Consider the following 20172-nt stretch of genomic DNA (forward strand, 5'->3'; position numbering starts at 1 on the left):
ATAATGCCTTTCTGATTGTGTGTCTTTTAAAATATGAGTGGGTTTTAAACTTTTCATACTAGACAAAGGCATGCCAACCTAGCATTAAATCATGGCCCTCTAAATTAAATAATCTTCTATTATCCAAAGTTAACCATTCTTTTATCCAAGATAATGCTGCCGCTTGGTAATATAACTTCCAGTTTGGGAGGGCGAGCCCGCCCCTCTCTTTCTGAACTTCTAGTGAACTTTGTTTTATTCTTGGTTTTTTACCTTCCCATATAAATTTTTGGGTAAACTTAGTTAATTCTTTTTAAAAAATTCCCTCCCGGGTTTATTGGAATTACCTGAAATAAAAATAATACTTTAGGGGGAATGTTCATTTTAATTGTAGAAATTCTTCCTAATAAAGATAACTATAGATTATTCCATATTTCCAATTCTTTTTTAATTTGAACTAAGAGTTTTGTGTAGTTATCATTTTTTTAAAAGATATAGCTTTGACAGTGATCCAAATATCCAAGTATTTTACTTTTTTTTGTTATCTTCACATTTGTTAAGTTTTCTAATTGTTTTATCTGTGAATCCATCATGTTTTTTGTGAATAATTGTGTCTTTTTCTTATTAATTTTCAAACCTGCCACTTTCCCATATTCTTCTATTAAGTCTATTAATTTTAGTATTGATGTCAAAGGATCTTCTATTATAAAGACCATGTCATCAGCAAATGCTTGGACTTTGTATGTTTCTTTTTTTATCTATAATCCTTTTATGTCATTTTTTGTTCTTGTCTTTATTAATAATGTTTCTAGTGTTAAAATAAATAATAATGGCTATATAGGGCAACCTTGTCTGACTCCTCTTTGTATTTCTAATCTTTCTGCTTGTTCATTATTTAATATAATCTTAGCTGATTGGTTTGAATAAATAGCGTCTGTTATGTTAAAAAATTTGGTTCCCACATTCATTTTATTTAATTGCATTTTCATGAAAACCCAGTCTACATTATCAAATGCTTTTTTGGCATCTAGAAATACTAGTGCCATTTGTTTTTCTTGGTGTTGTTTGTAATATTCCAAAGTATTTATGATTGTCCTCAGATTATTTTTAATTTGTCTACCTGGCAAAAATCCATTCTGATCATTTATAATATTTTTAAGCCTAAATGCGTATATTGATACAAACATTTTATAGTCTACATTTAATACCGAAATCGGTCTATAATTTTCAATTTTTTCCTTTTCTGTTCCCGCTTTATGTATTAATGTTATTAAAGTTTCTGACTATGATCTAGGTAATTTACCATCCGCTATAATCTTGTTAAATATCTCTAACATATTCAAAGAGAGTATATTACTGTCTAATTTGTAAAATTCTGCAGGTATTGCATCTGGACCTGGAGCTTTGTTATTTTTCTGATTTGTAAAAGGTTGATGTAATTTACTTCTTTTCGTCTATTCTGTGTCTTATTGTTCCTTTACCATCTAGTAATTTTTTAATAATTTTAGATTCTCTGTATTTTCTTAGTTTATAAGCCAACCATCTTCCTGGTTTATTTGCATGCTCAAAATATTCTTGTTTTTCTCTTTTTATTTTTTCAGCTATTTGTTCTTGTTCTATCAACTTTATTTTGTGTTTTAGTAGGTCGTTCTGATTTTTAACTTTATTATCTTATTCATTACGTTGCATTTCTAATTCTAATTTTTTAAATTCCTCCTCTAATTTTAGATATTGTATCTTTTTCTCTCTTTTTTTGGCCATATAGGAGATTGTCAGGCCCCGAATATATGCCTTTGTTGTATCCCAGAGATTTTGTGGGGTTGTTTCATTATTTTTATTTATATCGAAGAAGAATTCCAATTCTTTTTTGATCCATTCTTTATATAAAGGGTCTCGCAAAATATTTCTATTCATATGCCAATTATTGGGTTTTTCCTCACCTTTCCAATATATAACTAGTGGGTTATGGTCTGCCAAACTATTGGTTTCTATTTAGATATCCGTGATCCATTCCATCGTGTGGGCTGGTGCCTAAGCCATATCTATTCTAGTCCAAATTTTGTGGGGGTTTGAGTAAAAAGTATATTGTTTGTTTTGTGGATGGCATTCACGCCATACATGTTTTAGCAACAATTCAGTGCTCATTTTCCAGAAAGTTTTTGTTGAGATTACCTTTTTTTTTTTCTTTTCTTTCTTTTTACCTGAATGGTCAATTTGTCTGTTAGAGATTGCATTAAAGTCACCTACTATTATCATATTTTCTATTGATAATTCAATTATTTTGTCGTGTAATTCCTTATAAAATTGTTTTTGGTTATCATTCGGTGCGTATATAGATATAATAACTAGAGGCTTTGGTTCTAAATCTAATTGTACAATTAAGATTCTACCTTCTTGATCACTATATATTTGTTTTGAATCTATTGCTTCATCCTATCTCCCACAGAGTTGGCCTTCTCCGGGTCCCGTCGACCAAACAATGTCGTTTGGCAGGCCCCAGGGGAAGAGCCTTCTCTGTGGCAGCCCCGGCCCTCTGGAATCAACTCCCCCCGGAGATTAGAACTGCCCCCACACTCCTTGTCTTTCGTAAATTACTCAAGACCCATCTATACCGCCAAGCATAGGGGAGTTGAGACACCTTTCCCCCAGGCTTTTTTTTATATTTATGTTTGGGTATGTATATGTTGTTTGCTTTTTAAAAATATGATAGGATTTTATGTGCTTTTTAATATTAGATTTCTTTTCGCTGGAATATTGTTTTTATTATTGTTGTGAGCCGCCCCGAGTCTTCGGAGAGGGGCGGCATACAAATCTAATAAATTGAATTGAATTGAATTCATCAATATACATTGCTACACCTCTTTTTTTGATCAGCTAAGCTTGTATAGATATTTTCTAATTTTGGTTTATTTAGTAATTTTCTATTTGATTTTTTTATATGTACTTCTTGCAGGATATTTATTTGTGCTCTTTGTTTTTTAAGTTTAGTTAATATTTGGTTTCTTTTTCTAGGGTTATTCAATCCATTTACATTGACCGAGAAAATTTTTAGATCTGGTAACATCTCTATTTGTAGTATTTCTTGGTTTCTTTGGGCTCTCGTAATCTACTACGTAACACCAATTCTTGTTGTATTTGTGGCTGTTTCCTTCTAACATCTTGTATTTCCTCCCTTTCTTTACAGGCAGCCCCCTGCTCCTCTTCTTTGTCTTTGATTTCTTTGCATGATTGTTCGGTTCTATTCAATCCACTTTGCATAAAAAAGGCTCTAGCTTCTTCTACGTTATCTATCTTGATCCTCGCTCCTTGCCAGTATAAGGAAAGTACTTCTGGTACCAACCATCGGAAGGTTATATTTTCTTTTATTAAGATACTAGTAAGAAAATAGTATTCTCTCCTGATTTCTCTTATTCTTTTTGGAACTTGTTTTAATATGATGACGTCTTTCCCTTTATACTTCCAATTTTGGTTTCTTGTTGATTTTAAAATATCATCTCTGATTGTTTTCCTGGAAAACTTAATATGAACCTCTCTTGCCAGATTTTGCTTCCTCGCATAGCCGGTCTGGACTCTGTAAATTTCATCTATTTCTTTTAAGAGTTCTTGTGGGTCCATCTGCAGGATCTCTCCTATTATCTCTGCCATCTGTACACTTAAATCTTCATCCTTTTCTTCACTTATATTTTGAAATCTCAGTCCGTGTGAGGCAGATTGTAATTCCAGATGGGTTATTGCTTCATCAAAGCCTCTGTTAATTATGTAACTATGTTCTTCAAATTCTCCCATCTTCTGTCCTACATTCTCCACTTTGTCTTCCATTGTTTTAATTCTTTTTTCATTATCATGAAAATTTTGTTGTATAACTTTCATGTTTCCATCCATTTCTTTCATGCTTCCTTTCACTTCTCCCATTTCAACTTTAAGATCTCCCATCTCAACTTTCATTTCTTCAAGATATTTTTTCACTTCTTCTCTATTTGTATCCATAGAAATTTGAGTTTTCTGCATAAAGTCTTGGATAATGGCCAAGGAATCTTGTATAGTCTGAAAGTTTGGTTCTGTCGGAGCTTTCTCCTTTTCTTTTTCTTTTTCCTTGGCCAACATAGTTGTTATTGATCTTTGTTGTAGTGGAGATGGTATTGGAGATCCTTTTGGAGTGGAAGATGGAGTCGATGTCTGTTTTTCTGTTGTTGTTGTGGTGGTGGTGGTCGTACTTGACATCCTGGAAGAACTTCTCATACCTCTAATATTCTAGGCTATTTAATTTTGATATTGCAACTGTTATGTTATAACAACTGTAATCAAACTGAATACAATAATACAATAGAAGAGAAAGAAAAAATGCAAGTTGAATACTGTAATACAATGTCAAAGAAGAATACTAGACAATCCAATAAAAAGTAATATATCTATATATAAAAAAAGGAGAAAGAAAACTTAATCAAAAAGCTATATGTATAATTTTTCAAAACACAGTCTTAATTGGTTATTACCACTTATACGAAGGAATTGCCCTCCAGCCGCAAAAGAGGAATTTTTGAAAATATCTTTGTATTATTTCCCTGAAGCCAAAGCCACAAAAGTGTGAAGCTGCCTTCCTGATTGCAATCGGGAGAGGCAGAAGCTACCAGGTTCAAGCTGATTGAGCTGGCTGTGCGTTTCACTCAGTGAAGCTTTTCCCTGTCAGGTTTCTGTTTGGGGAGGAAAGGAAGCAAAGTCTCTGCCTCCCCCCAGTCCTAGCCGCTTCATCACAATGTTTACCAGATTGATTGAAGATTTGAGACCGGCTGAAGCAGCCTCATTTCCCAACATCAAGGGACTCGCTTACCCATTTGCATTTTCCCTTCCAAGATTATCAACAAAGCCAAGCCTGCACATGGGAGGGGGGAATAGGAGGAGGAAAGGGGAACCAAAGATATTTTCAAAGATTCCCCTTTTGCGACTAGAGGACAATTCCTTCAAGTTCTTCAGTCCCTTTATTGCTAGTTGTGCTTTTCCTAAGCAGAAGCCAAGGCTACCTTTAAGCCACGTGGACAATGAAGATGTTAAGCTCATCCTCTAGCCCCGTGATGGTGAACCTATGGCACCTAGTTTTCACAAAAACTGGAGTGTTTGTGCCTTACCTGACCCCTCAAAAGCACTCTGAGATCTCCCAAATCTCTATGTGCTCTATTTTTTTTTTTTGAAAAAATGGGTCTGCTTTTCACCTGTTTCAGAGGCCTGCAAGGTGCTCCTGGGGGGTGGGGGGGTGGCAGGGGGGACAAAAGTTTTTTCCTTACTTACCTCTTTGAAATCTTGGTGTATCTTATAGTCTGAAAAATACGGTAATTTGCCCTATTGGCACTCGGAGATAAATACATGAGTGTTGGGTTGCAGTTTGGGCACTCGGCCTCAAAAAGGTTTGCCATCACTGGTGTATAGCTATGTCTTAAAAAACAAAATATGTATATAACCTGTATACAGGAAGTGCACATTAAAGAAAACTTGAAAAAACTATTGGAATACCCTAAACTAGGAAAGCTATAGATTAGATTAGATTAGATTAGATTAGATTAGATTAGATTTATTGGATTTATATGCCACCCCTCTCCGCAGACTCGGGGCGGCTCACAACAATGGCAAAAACAATACATAGTGACAAATCTAATATTTACCAATCTAATTACAGTTTTAGGTTAAAAATTCATAAAAGCAACCCCAATATATATAAAAAACAAGCACACAATCAATCAAACACCAAAACAACATGGGCAAGGGGGAGATGTTTCAATTCCCCCATGCCTGACGGCAGAGGTGGGTTTTAAGGAGTTTACGAAAGGCAAGGAGGGTGGGGGCAATCCTAATCTCAGGGGGAGCTGGTTCCAGAGGGTTGGAGCCACCACAGAGAAGGCTCTTCCCATGGGTCCCGCCAGACGACATTGTTTAGTCGACGGGATCCGGAAAAGGCCAACTCTGTGGGACCTAATCAGTCGCTGGGATTCGTGCAGCAGAAGACGGTCCCGAAGATATTCTGGTCTGGTGCCATGAAGAGCTTTATAGGTCATAATCAAAACTTTGAATTGTGACCGGAAACTGATCGGCAACCAATGCAAACTGCGGAGTGTTGGTGTAACATGCGTATACCTGGGGAAGCCCATGATTGCTCTCGCAGCTGCATTCTGCATGATCTGAAGTTTCTGAACACTTTTCAAAGGTAGTCCCATGTAGAGAGCATTACAGTAGTCGAATCTCGAGGTGATGAGGGCATGAGTGACTGTGAGTAGTGAGTCCCGGTCCAGATAGGGCCGCAACTGGTGCACCAGGCGAACCTGGGCAAACATCCCCCTCGCCACAGCTGAAAGATGGTTCTCTAATGTGAGCTGTGGATCAAGGAGGATGCCCAAGTTGCAGACCCTCACTGAGGGGGTCAATAATTCCTCCCCCAGGGTTATGGACAGACAGATGGAATTGTCCTTGGGAGGCAGAACCCACAGCCACTCCGTCTTATCCGGGTTGAGTTTGAGTCTGTTGACACCCATCCAGACCCCAACAGCCTCCAGGCACTGGCACATCACTTCCACTGCTTTGTGGACTGGACATGGGGTGGAGATGTACAACTGGGTATCATCTGCATATTGATGATACCTCACCCCATGCTGCTGGATGATCTCACCCAGCGGTTTCATGTAGATATTGAATAGCAGGGGGGAGAGGACCGATCCCTGAGGCACCCCAGAAGGGAGTAACCTTGAGGTCGACCTCTGACCCCCCACTAACACTAACTGCGACCGACCGGAGAAGTAGGAGGAGAACCACTGAAGAACAGTGCCTCCCACTCCCAACCCCTCCAGGCGACGCAGAAGGATACCATGGTGAATGGTATCGAAAGCCGCTGAGAGGTCAAGAAGCACCAGGACAGAGGATAAACCCCTGTCCCGGGCCCGCCAGAGATCCTCCATCAACGTGACCAAAGCAGTTTCCGTGCTGTAGCCAGGCCTGAATCCTGACTGTTGAGGGTTAGATAATCGGCTTCTTCCAAGGACCAGTGGAGTTGGAGCGCCATCACCTTCTCAACAACCTTCCCCATAAAGGGAAGGTTGGAGACTGGCCGATAGTTGTTGAGAATGGTTGGGTCCAGTGAAGGTTTCTTGAGGAGGGGGCGCACAAGTGCCTCCTTGTAGGGATCTGGAAAGGACCCCCTCCCCAAAGAAGTGTTGACAATCTCCTGGACCCAGCTCCGTGTCACCTCCCTGCTGGTGGAGACCAGCCAGGAGGGACACTGATCCAGTAAGCAGGTGGTGGAATTCACAGCTCCAATGGCCTTGTCTACTTCATCAGGTGTCACCAGATCAAAATAAATAAAATAAAAAAATAAAATAAAAATAAATAAATCCAATTAAATGCAAAACTAATTAATCTAAAACCCAAGTTCATTAAAAATCAATCAATCTCATTCAAACAAGCAAACATACATTTCATTCATCGGCCAGGGGGCTAGTATCTAATGTCCCCAAGCTTGACAACACAAATGAGACTGAAAACACTTGTGGAAGGTGAGAAGGGTCGGGACAGTGCAAATCTCTGGGGAGAGCTGGTTCTAGAGGGCCAGAGCCCTCACAGAGAAGGCTTTTCCCATAGGCCCCGCCAGGTGACATTGTCTAGGGGTTTTTTGGGGGGGTGTAAAATTTTTTTTCTCCAATCACGTGTACAGAAAAAAAGATACCATTAATTTTAAGTTACATTACAATATATCATTTCTGCAATTTCGGTATACATAGATTAACCAATGCCACCTACTTACCATTTGACATCTGAGCAAAAAATAATTATTCCAATTCCTTATATGAAAAGAAGAAAGAAAAAACTGTTAACCAATATACATTTTAGGCTGTTACTATTCTTAATCAAATCAAATTAATTAGATCATAATGCTTCAATTTTCTCAAAATCTCCTCCATATCAATTTTCATGTATATTTTAAACCCTCTTCCATAATAAATGCCCTTTAAAATAAAAGAGAAAAGGAAAAAGGACATTAAGGGAAAAGAAAAGGAGCAAAAATTTCCAAATACCTGCAGCACAGTATTTAAATTAAATCCAGCCATTGCTAAAAAATGGTTAAAATATATATAAAGGGGGCAAAAAGGAGAACCCACCAAATAGTATATCCCAAATATGGCCAGATTAATAAACCAAATTAATAACAAATCTGATTAAAAATAATTCCCTTTAATGAATAAAAATGCAAAATAAAGATAGAGAGTAAAGAGGATTAAAAATAGCAAGGAAAAAAAATAAGAAAGAAGATAAGAAAGAAGATAAAAAGGAAGAATAAAAACAGAACTAAATACTTCATACATTCATCATACCCTACTGGTTATAAGGCTTTCAATCCGTAACACTTTCAATCCAATAGAGCCATCTTACCCTATCCTAAAAGAAAAAAAGTCACTGTAATTGCAATGAAATCATCTTCCCTACTCTAATTATAACACTTTCAGTCTATCATCATATCCTATTCTTTAAAAAGAAAAAGAAAATCACTGTATACCCAGTGGAATAATCTTCCCTGCTCTAATTAAAACACTTTCAATCCCATAGAATCATCATACCCTATTCTAAAGAAAATAAAAAGGCACTAAAAAAGAGTAAAAACATCTGCCCTACTCTAATTATAACACTTTCAATCCAATAAAACCATCATACCCTATTCTATAGGAAAAAAATCACTGTATAAAAGTCATTGTATAGCCAGTGAAATCATCTGCCCTACTTTAATTTTGACACTTTCAATCTAATAGAAACATCATACCCTATTCTAAAAAAGCAAGAAAAAGAAAAAAGAGGGGGGAAATATTAAATTAAATTTAATAATCACATTCCAAATTAAACATATAATCAATATTTCTAGTTATCATTATTCCCTTTTCTTTAACTTAAAAAAAATAAATATCAGCAAATATCATTAAGAATATTTTCTATTTCCATGCTTTTTCTTTTTGTATTCATCAGTTTATCTACTTATAGTTTATTTACTTATATAATTCCATAGTCCCTCCCTTCTATATATTTGAACCAAATTAACCAAATTAATCATTAAACATTAATCATTAATATTAATCATCTTACCAGACCTAAATATTTTCAATTCAATTTCATTTTTAATAATATTATTTCATTATTCTAAAATTTTTCCTATCGAAATAATTTTATACATCTCAAACATTAACGTAGTTGATCTTTATTTCATATGCAACTCAATTAAAATCTTAATCTTTACATTAATCATTAAAGCTAATTAACCCTATCAAACCTAACCATTTTCAATTTCTCTTTTGACAATAATATTTCATTATTTTTTTCCCACCAAGAAAATTTTATAAGTCTCAAATGTCTTAGTTAAACATTCAATTCAACTCAATTAAAATCTAAATCTTTAATTAATTCCCCCTCCATTAAAACAATTTGTTCCTAAAAATTTCATTACATTTTCCTTATAATAAAGTCCAATTAAAAGTCCAATTTAATTTAAAGATACATTTAAGAGTTTTTAAGTCTTCATTTAAATTCCTTAATGAAAATGTTCTTCTTCTTTAGAAATCCTATCAGCATCCATATTTCCATTTTGTATTCCTTTATCCATATTTGCCCAGATGTCACTTCAATCAGTCTCAAATCTGTCTCCACTGATATTATCCAATAGACCTTTATTACAGTCAAAGACCATCAATATAATAATTTTTAAAAAGCAGAACTTCCAAGAACTGTTTCAGATTCTTAGAACTTAGACATTTTAGTATTTCTTTGATCCTATAGCACAGTGTTTCCCAACCTTTTTTGAGCCGCGGCACATTATTCATATTTTCAAAATCCTGGGGAACACTGAAGGGGGGCGGGGCGGGGGGGCGGGCTAAAGAAAAGTTTGGACAAAAAACCCCTCTCTCTTCCTCCCTTTCGCTCTATTTCTCCCTCTTTCTCTCTTTTCCTTCCTTCCCTTCTCTCTCTCCATTCCTTTCTTTCTTTCTTCCTCTCTTTTTTTCTCTCTTTCTCTCTCCCTCCTTCCCTTCCTCTATGTCTTTCTCTCTCCCTTGCTCTCTCTCTCTGTCTCTCTTGCTATCTCTTTCTTGCTTTTCTCTCTCTCTCTTGCTCTCTCTCTCTCTTTCACTGTCTTGCTATATGTCTCTTTCTTTCTCTTTGCCTCTCTTGCTATCTCTCTTTCTTTCTCTTTCTCTCTCTCTGTCTCTCTTGCTATGTCTCTCTTTCTTTCTCTTTCTCTCTCTCTCTGCCTCTCTTGCTAAGTCTCTCTTTTTCTCTTGCTATGTCTCTCTTTCTTTCTCTCTCTCTCTGCCTCTCTTGTTATGTCTCTCTTTCTCTCTCTCTTTCTCTATCTCTCTTTCTCTTTCTCTGCCTCTCTTGCTCTGTCTCTCTTTCTCTGCCTCTCTTGCTATGTCTCTCTTTCTTTCTCTCTCTCAGCTGACTGCAAGCGGGAGCCCTGACGGCGGCAGCTGGACGTGCTGCTGGACACCGTATATGCCAGGCCCGCAGCGCCAGCAGCACGTTCAACCGCCACCGTCAGGGCTCCCGCTTGCAGTCAGCTGAGAGAGAGAGAGAGCTCCCTCTCGCCGCCAACATCTCCTCGCGACTGCCTGCGGCTGCTGCGGCCGCCCCCCCCCGCTCCCAACGCCAGTGCCCTCCCGCGGGGCCACAAAGGACACTTGCCGTGGATGACAGAGAAGCTCCAGCTGGGCGGGGCGCTGCCGGTACTTCCGTCCCGGGGCTCCCGCTCGCAGCTGTCCCCCGGCTCCTGCTCGATGCCGCGGTTTTCGGCGCTCTCCTGCTGGGCTCCAAAGAAGGAAGGCGGGAAAAAGGCTTTTTCCCGCCTTCCTTCTTTGGAGCCCAGCAGGAGAGCGCCGAAAACCGCGGCATCGAGCAGGAGCCGGGGGACAGCTGCGAGCGGGAGCCCCGGGACGGAAGTACCGGCAGCGCCCCGCCCAGCCGGAGCTTGGCGGCACACCTGGCCATGTCTCGCGGCACACCGGTGTGCCGCGGCACACCGGTTGGGAAACGCTGCTATAGCAGATCCTTGGGTGATAAATGTAGTCCTTGACTTACAGCAGTTTGTTGACCATCCAAAGTTAGTCATCACCCAAGTCAACAAAGGCATGCTAGGTGTTGAGGTTCTTGGACATCTGGAGACAAATGACTTACAAAATTCATGACTTTTGGCTGACCAACCAAAATTGACCCATTGTAAATATACAAAAGATGTACATATCTCGCTATGATGAAGGCACACATTTGCGATGAATCCCCACTGCTGCTGTGCAGAATCTGGCCACCTGTGCTGTAATTATGGCCTGTTCATCTTTAAGCAACCACTGGAGATAGGAAGTGTCTGAGTGGCCAGGATACCTTGCAATTAGTGGCAAAATATGTTTTTTCCTAATGTCTGTATAAAAGGAGCATCTCAGGAACATGGGTCCCTCAGTTTCCACCTCTCCTGAGCCACAAGGGCAAAATCTTTCAGTGAATGGTATTCTTTTGTACTTGCCATACAAAATGGTGGATGGAAGCATATGGCACCATATAAGAGCAAATCCTTTTGAGTGGTTTGCTTATTCCAGCTGTCTATGATATCTGGCTGGAGCCACAACATATCTAGTGGCATCTGGGGTCAGAAACAGCAGAGCTTTATTTAAGTCCTCCTGCCTCCACCCCTTGTTGCAAGGTTTGTCTTGCTAGATCACTGAGGTTATCCAATATGTCCCAGTCTACCTCCAATGGGATTAATTAGCATATTCTTCAAACTATAACACCTTCCAGCTTCAAAAAGATTTCTTCTAATTGGCCATAATCAGAAATAGAGTTAGGTACAACATTCTTTCCACAGTGTAGATGAATAACGGGCAGCTTCAATCCTTCAATCCTTCCAGCAAAGAACAAATGTAGAACCATCTGGTATGAATATGCATTGTAAAAATTCCTTGTAAAAGCTCCTCTGACCAGAAGGTGGCAGTATATTATCATAGTTAATTATTCTCTTGCAAGGCCTTCGTCATGGCTGATTGGATCTCTTCTATGGATGAAAAACGGGTTCCTTTCAGGGCTGGGAACCAAAAGAAGACTGCTGGGGTGACATCAGGACCATGGGGTGGGGTGGGGCAGTGTTGGCACCTGGTGTTTGGCCAGGAACTCGTGGACTTGTAGCGGTTTGTGGCAAAGCATGGTTTTCGTCCATAGAAGAGATCCAATCAGCCATGACGAAGACCTTGCAAGAGGTCCCTGAAGATGCCTTCCAGGGTGCATACCGGTCATGGCAGGGTCTCTGGAAAAAATGTGTAGAGGCCCAAGGACTTTGAAGAATTTTAAGTGTTTGTGCAAATCTGTTCAATAAATTACTTTTAAAAATTGCATTACTTTTGGAATGCACCGTGTATCAGAAAAAAATGCTTGACTTTACAAAACAATTTTTATTGAACCAAAATAATTTCACATGCAAAATATAAACCAAAATATGAGCAAAAATTAAAAGTGCTTGACATTAAATGGGAAGGAAGCATATAGGAAGCAAAAAAACTGCAATTTTTGCTGCCAGAAGGATGTCTGCATGTGAGATTTCAGCTGATACACATGTGCAGCAGCCAAATCTCATGGAGCCTAGAGCGGCAGCTGGGGCCAGTGGCAAAAGCGGCCTGCCCAAGCTCTGGCCACATGATATGTTCTCTGCTCTCCCGCACTGCAGGAGAAATATGCTTGCAGCGCGGGAGAGCGCAGAGAAGCTGCACGTCCAGAGCTTGGGGCTGCCTGGCCTACTCCCAGTGCCCTGGCCCATCTTCTCAGCACCCCTGCAGGAGGTCATGCGCCAGAGCAAAATAAGGGCCGGGTGGTGTGGCAGAACAGATGGTGGGCGAGCCACTCACAGCAGAGCTGCGATTCCGCTATGATTCACTGCGGATTCCGCTGCGATTCACTGCAGAACTGCCACTTGCGGCAGGATGGAACCACCATAAACCCCGCGGCAGTGGGAGCGACAGTGAGGGGAGCAGTGGGGAGAGCAGCGGTGGTCATTTACCTTATTTTGGCCTATTTCCAGGCATTTTTGCTTCTGCGCATGCGCACAAGCGAAAAAACCCAGAAATCTTGCATGCACACGTCCTTGCGTGAGATTCAGCTTCTGCGCACACATTCGAGTAGCCTCAGAAATGGTGGCCCGCCTCTGTCTGGAGGAGACCTTGTTTGGGAGGGCTGCTCCTGACAAAGAGCAGCTCATTAATTTATAAAATGTATAGCATTATTACAGAATTTTTCATTTACAGTGGAACCTCGACATACGAGCAGCTCTACTTACGAGCTACTCGAGATAAGAGCTGGGAGGGGAGTGACATTTTTGTTCGCCTCCCGAGCTCACATTCGGGATACGAGCGCCAAGGAGCTGTCTTGTTCGGCTTCAGGAGACAGCTCCTTGGCGCTCGTATTCCGCGTGTTTTAAAAGGTTGCAGCCGGCCTGGGGGGCTCGGGGGGGTGCTGGCAAGCCCCCCAGGCCGGCTGCAACCTTTTAAAACACGCGCGCCGCTTCGCAGCTGTCTCCTGAAGCCAGAACGCTAACTTCCGCGTTTGGCTTCAGGAGACAGCTGCGAAGCGGCGCGGGTGTTTTAAAACGTGGCAGCCGGCCTGGGGGCTTCGGGGGCTTCCCCCCGAGCCCCCCAGGCCGGCTGCCACGTTTTAAAACACGCGCGCCGCTTCGCAGCTGTCTCCTGAAGCCAGAACGCTAACTTCCGCATTTGGCTTCAGGAGACAGCTGCGAAGCGGCGCGGGTGTTTTAAAACGTGGCAGCCGGCCTGGGGGGTTCGGGGGCTCCGAGCCCCCCAGGCCGGCTGCCACGTTTTAAAACACCCGCGCCGCTTCGCAGCTGTCTCCTGAAGCCAGAACGCTAACTTCCGCGTTTGGCTTCAGGAGACAGCTGCGAAGCGGCGCGGGTGTTTTAAAACGTGGCAGCCGGCCTGGGGGGCTCGGAGCCCCCAAACCCCCCAGGCCGACTGCCACGTTTTAAAACACCCGCGCCGCTTCGCAGCTGTCTCCTGAAGCCAAACGCTAACTTCCACATTCGGCGGCAGCGGTTTTTTTTTGTTGTTGCACGGATTAATTGACTTTACATTGTTTCCTATGGGAAACAATGTTTCGTCATACGAGCGTTCCGACTTACGAGCCTCCTTCCGGAACCAATTAGTCTCGTAAGTCGGGGTTCTACTGTATTTATTTGTATCCCACCTATATTATTTTACAAATAACTCAAGGCAGTGAATATATCCAATAGATCTTCCCCCTGCTATTTTCTCCAAAATAACAATCCTGGGAAGTGTTGATATTGAGTTGATATTGATATTGGGAATAACAGAAAAACGACATACATTGGAAATGTAGAAAAAATGTAATAAGAAAAATGCTTCTATATCAGAAACTTTATGTGATAGAGCAAAACTAAGCATATTTTTGGAATCAGCACATCAAACCTATCTTGGTTGGAAGTGTATTGATACTGTTTAACTGGCTGTTTCATGTCTCCTCAACCAATATGGGTTAGTCTTCATCTACTTTGATGCCTGCCAGCATGACTATGGGGATTGTTCAGACTGGTTTCTGATTATGGGATATAAAGTCTATTTTATCTGAAGGCTAGGTGAAGAGTGGGTTATGTAAATCTTTATTGCCCGGGATTGGGGAACTATTCAAACATTTTAACAAGAAAACAACATTAAAGTAGCACGTAAATAAATCATTGAAAAGTCTGAAGATGATTGAGTTCAAAAATATATTATACTTTCTGAAAGTACATCTCTTTTGCACCAGACATGTTTGCACAAAAAATATTTATAAGCCTTAAGAAGTGTCTTGTAGCTGTACCTTCTTTGAGAATAGAGGCAAATAAAATAAGGAAAAAAATTTTTTTCTTTCTTTCTTTTATTACAACTTTCTCTTTTATATTTCTTCTCTTTCCATAGAAAGAGGTGGTGAGTGAACACCAACTTTTTTTGTATTTTAAAAATGATGTTGCTCTGTTTTAGTATAGAAAACATGATTGAAATTTAAACAATCATGTATTACTTTAGTACTTCACAAAGATATTGAAAAGCACATGTCTTCTTGTTGTGATGCTTTTAGAATACAATAGCTGCATGTACCTGGTGATGCTTTTAGAATACAATAGCTGCATGTACCTGGCTCATGTCCGGCTTCTCTGGTCTCAGACTTTGAGGAGTATGAACCGGGTCTATCTGAGAGTCATAGGCCAGTGTATTTGAGGAGTCAGACAGTGAAAGCGAGGGAGAGTTGGGGCCTTGAGACACTCCGGAGGCTACAGACACACACACCACTACGAGGGTGTCAGAGTCAGAGGAGGAGCGGGGTATGGTGGACCCATTTTAGATGTGAGAGTCAGAAGAATGTGAGGGAGACAGGAATATTTCCGACAACGTAGATCACATCATCACAGGTAGCATGAAAGGGGAGGAAAAAAGGAAGTTCATTGCAGAATTGCAATGTTCCTTTCTGAATAGATAGAGAGCTAATAGCAAAAGTGTTTTTCTGTCTGCAACCTTGAAAAATCTAGTCTTGAGAAACCTTTGTGAGTATTTGTTCATGCCAAGAATTAATTTAAGACTTTCTTCTGGACATTCATTATCAGTGGGACTGATAATGTTGGATTCTTGGCAGGCGAAGTACTATGCCTTTGATTTCCTCACTGTTTTCAGCATGCTGCTCAGTAAATAGACTAATGTACATATTACTTTGGATTCCGAGTCTTCATTGGGGCTTAATTGCTGCTAATTGACTGAGCTGGACAGAACAGTACCTTCAGAATATGACATTAGTATTTTTATAAATTATAAATCTTAGGTGGATTTTGGGCACCTAATCCAAAATGATGCTTAAGTGCTTGGCTCTTTAACACTGAAACTATAGTACAGTGAGACTTCACTAATTCAGTGACTAGCTCAATGGTTTTCATTTCCAAATATATTTCTTATTGCAGCTTAAAAGCCAAGGGCCATAATATGTATTTTTTAATGAAATATATATTAATTTTGTATTTGACTTTATTTTGTAAGCCGACCTGAGTCCCGCAGAGAAGGACGGTCTAGAAATCGAGATAGATAGATAGATAGATAGATAGATAGATAGATAGATAGATAGATAGATAGATAGAGACAGACAGACAGACAGACAAACAAATAAATAAATAAATAAAAACTAGGACACAAAATATAAATGGTAATACAGAGAGATATAGAAAAATATTTTCTAATAAAATCTGATGAGCATTGATATTCAGAAGTGAAAGTTAGCAATGCCATATAATCAAAGATTATGTTCAGAGATAAAATCTGAATGTTGACTCTTCACATGTCAGTGCATGAAAAATAAGAAAGTAGGTATATCTTTGTGGATATTCATAAAATAAACTAGGACTATATTAAGTGCTCACATCCACTTAATTTTGTATAATATAGGAAAGTTGTATAAACTTATTATAGTAGTTGTTGTAGATAATAGCGGGTTTTAGAATTCAGGAAAAGAAGAAGCCTATAAAATCAAAATCTAAGCAAACATTAGATTGGTTTCTGGGATTTATTGCATTTTATAGATAACATAAATAAGCAAAATGTTTTTATTTTCTTTTGTAAATGTCCCCAGATGTTCCTTGAGAATGGGTATACTTTACATATATTAATATTTTGCATTCCCCCAGTGATTCCGGTCCACTCCGAATTGCAAAAACTCCATCACCACCTGAAGAGGCTTCCCCACCACTTAGTCCTGAAGCTAATGCAAATCATACATTGGCAACTCCGAGTTCTCCAGCACCTACACGTCCTAAATCTCCTTCACAGGTATCATAATGCAGATAATATTTTGGCACTCATAATCACAATTTAAGGTTACTTTAGTGAAATCAGTTTTGACCTAAAAGCTTCCAGTTGCTTCTTGTATCAGTTTAAGCAGCAAACCTAGCATGCCTATTTTTATCCTCCTGATATAATAGGGATATAATTTCTTTTCCAGCAGGCTGAAAGTGATCTTATTTCTTTATCATTGGTGGTTTATTAATTTGTGTCAGCTTTACATGCTAGTGTCTGTTGAAGAAGTTTAGTGTCTGTTGAAGAAATTTTGGGTAAGTCTGCTGATGACCAACTAAATTATGTTTCAAAGATTAGAATATCCAAAATGCACAACACTCATTCCTTTTCAGATTCTTAGAGAAGAATATAGTTATTGTCCACAACAGAAGTCTCGGCAGTTTTTGGTTTATTGACGCATGCTTCATTTTTATTGAATAGAAATGTTCCACCGCAAGTGCTCTTCCTTCAATAGATTTGTGGACTCCTCTTTACTCACAATTATTTCAAGAATCTTGACCCAGAATGTTCTGGGATAAATAAAATTTTAATAGCCAATCCTATATAGATTCCCCTTTGCCAGCCATTTTTCTCCTTTTTCTCAGAGTAATTTTCTTCTATGTCTTCCTGTTTCTTCTTCTTTGCCAGCCCAGCAGAGACCATTATCGGAAATAACGCCTAGAGTAATATGATGAGCCTTAGAGCCTATCTCTCTTAGGCTCAGTATGTACTTATCTAAACAGAGTAACTGACTGTACAAATACTTAAAATAACATTTAACTAGTTTCAAAGACTTCATGATCCAAAAACTATCTAGAAAATGTGTAATTGTCTTCTGATGATTTTGCTATTCCAGGATGGATAAAATATTAATGGCATAGTATTCATGGGAAAAATACTCTGCAGCTGCTCATTCCCATTCCACATTGCTGGATGAAGTTCTGCTTTATCCTTAGTAGTTGTAATATTAACCTCATGGAAGAGAAATTTGCTTTCCAGAAGATTTCTATCCTCCTGAGTAAAACATACCTGCAAAAAAGAGAAGAAAATACCCACACACAAAAAGATAGTTGACTAAATATTATATGGCACACTGACTGGTGGTACTTCCTTCTGTTGTTATAAAGATTTTCATTTTTAGAATGATTCAAAAGGAGAGGCAGCATGTGTAGTCCTTAAGTTTTAGAACCCTAGGCCAGTGCCTGCTTGCTGTTCCCTAAAGCCAACCCTGCTTTGAATATATACAGTGATATCTTGTCTTACGAACGCCTCTTCATACGAACTTTTCGTGATACGAACCCGGGGTTTAAGATTTGTTTTCCTTGTCTTAAGAACCATTTTCACCTTACGAACTGGAGCCTGGGTGCGTGGGCTCTCTTACTGTGGCTGCGCTCTCTTACTGCCACAGGGATTCCCCTGCCTTGTGACTGTCACCACTAGGATTTCCCATTTGCTTGCGGCCCCCACCAGGATTCCCCACCTCCAGATTGCCAACATCGATTGTTGACGGCTGAAATGCCTGGGATTTTCCCTTTGCTTTCCAGCATCTGGGCGAGATGCCCCCTCCCTCCTCCTTCTCCAGAGCCCGCGGGGACAGCCACGCACTCTCCTTTGTCTCCTCGGTCAAAGAAGTGGCGGCCAGTTGAAGTAGCAGCCCGAAATCCTAATCCGGCCACTGCTTCTCCTCCCTCCGCTTGATCCTCGGCAGCCCCGGCAACCCTGCATGGCTTCTCTGTCCAGGAGAAACTGCTCCAAGTTCTCCTCACCCCTCCTGCCCATCATAAAGAGAAAGAGAAGGAGAAACAGGAAAGGAAAGAGAGAGCGGGGTGTGTGTGTGTGTGAGTGTGTGGGATGGATGGATAGATAGATAGATAGAAAGAAAGAAAGAAAGAAAGAAAGAAAGAAAGAAAGAAAGATAGATAGATAGATAGATAGATAGATAGAAGATGGATGGATGGATGGATGGATGGATGGATGGATGGATGGATAGATAGATAGATAGATAGAGGGATGGAGATATATAGAGATAGAGATAGATAGAGATAGATAGATAACAATAATAATTTAATAATAATAATTTATTAACTTTATATGCCACACCTCTCCGAAGGCTCAGGATGGCTCACAACATAATACACAATGTACAAATCCAATATTAAAAACAGAATAAAACCCTTATCATAAAAAATTGATCACACAATCCAAGCAAACCATACATAAATTGTAGTAGCTAAGGGCCATGTCAACTTCCCCATGCCTGGCGACATAGGTGGGTTTTTAGGAGCTTGCGAAAGGCAAGGAGGGTGGGGGCAGTTCTAATCTCCGGGGGGAGTTGATTCCAGAAGGGAGAGACCTAGAGGTCCACCTCTGACCCCCCACTAACACTGACTGTGACCGACCGGTGAGGTAGGAGGAAAACCACTGCAGTACAGTGCCTCGCACTCCCAACCCCTCCATCCAGCGCAGAAGGATACCATGGTCGATGATATTGAAAGCTGCTGAGAGGTCAAGAAGCACCAGGACAGAAGACAAGCCCCTGTTCTGGGCCCGCCACAGATAATCAATCAGTGTGACCAAAGCAATTTCCATGCTGCAGCCGGGCCTGAATCCTGACTGCTGGGGGCCTAGATAATCGGCTTCTTCCAAATACTGCTGGAGCTGAAGTGACACCACCTTCTCAACAACCTTCCCCATAAAGGGAAGGTTGGAGACTGGACAATAGTTATTAAGTACGGCTGGGTCCAGGGAAGACTTCTTGAGGAGGGGGCACACAAGTGTCTCCTTGTAGGGAGCTGTGAAGGACCCCCTCCCCAAAGAAGCATTGACAATCTCCTGGACCCAGCTCCGTGTCACCTCCCTGCTGGCCGAAACCAGCCAAAAGAGACATGGATCCAGCAAACAGGTGGCCGAACTCACAGCTCCAATGGCCTTGTCCACTTCATCAGGTGTCACCAGGTCAAATTCCTCCCAGAAAGATGGACAAGGATGGCCCCCAGTCACCTCCACTGACTCATTGTCAGTCGATTCTGTTATCCAATCGGAGTCAAGGTCCGCCCAGATCAGAGCGATTTTATCAGCGAAAAATTTGTTAAAATCCCCAGCACCGCTCTGCAAGGGCTCCCCAACTCCCCCCTGATTAAGAAGGGAGCAGGTCACCCTAAAAAGAGCGGCCAGGCGAGAGTCCGCTAATGCAATCAAGGCGGCATGATACGCACATCTTGCCGCCTTGAGTGCCACTTTGTAAGTCTTAATGTGAGCTCTTATATGTGTTCGATCGGACTCGGACTTACTTTTCCTCTGTAGACGTCTCCTCTAGCAT

At 40.5% G+C, this 20172-nt stretch overlaps 1 protein-coding gene across 8 annotated transcripts in view; it reads left to right on the forward strand.

Annotated features, from left to right (window-relative positions):
- Positions 1-20172, forward strand: part of AMPH (amphiphysin) — a 449568-nt gene that overhangs the window by 285262 nt on the left and 144134 nt on the right. For all 8 annotated transcript variants that reach the window (XM_070726278.1, XM_070726279.1, XM_070726284.1 and 5 more), the window contains one exon: positions 16706-16847. In XM_070726278.1, the coding sequence (XP_070582379.1) occupies positions 16706-16847 (142 nt within the window). The remainder of the gene's footprint in view (positions 1-16705; positions 16848-20172) is intronic.

Source organism: Erythrolamprus reginae, chromosome Z (genome assembly GCF_031021105.1).
Source record: "Erythrolamprus reginae isolate rEryReg1 chromosome Z, rEryReg1.hap1, whole genome shotgun sequence".
Classification (NCBI taxonomy): domain Eukaryota; kingdom Metazoa; phylum Chordata; class Lepidosauria; order Squamata; family Dipsadidae; genus Erythrolamprus; species Erythrolamprus reginae.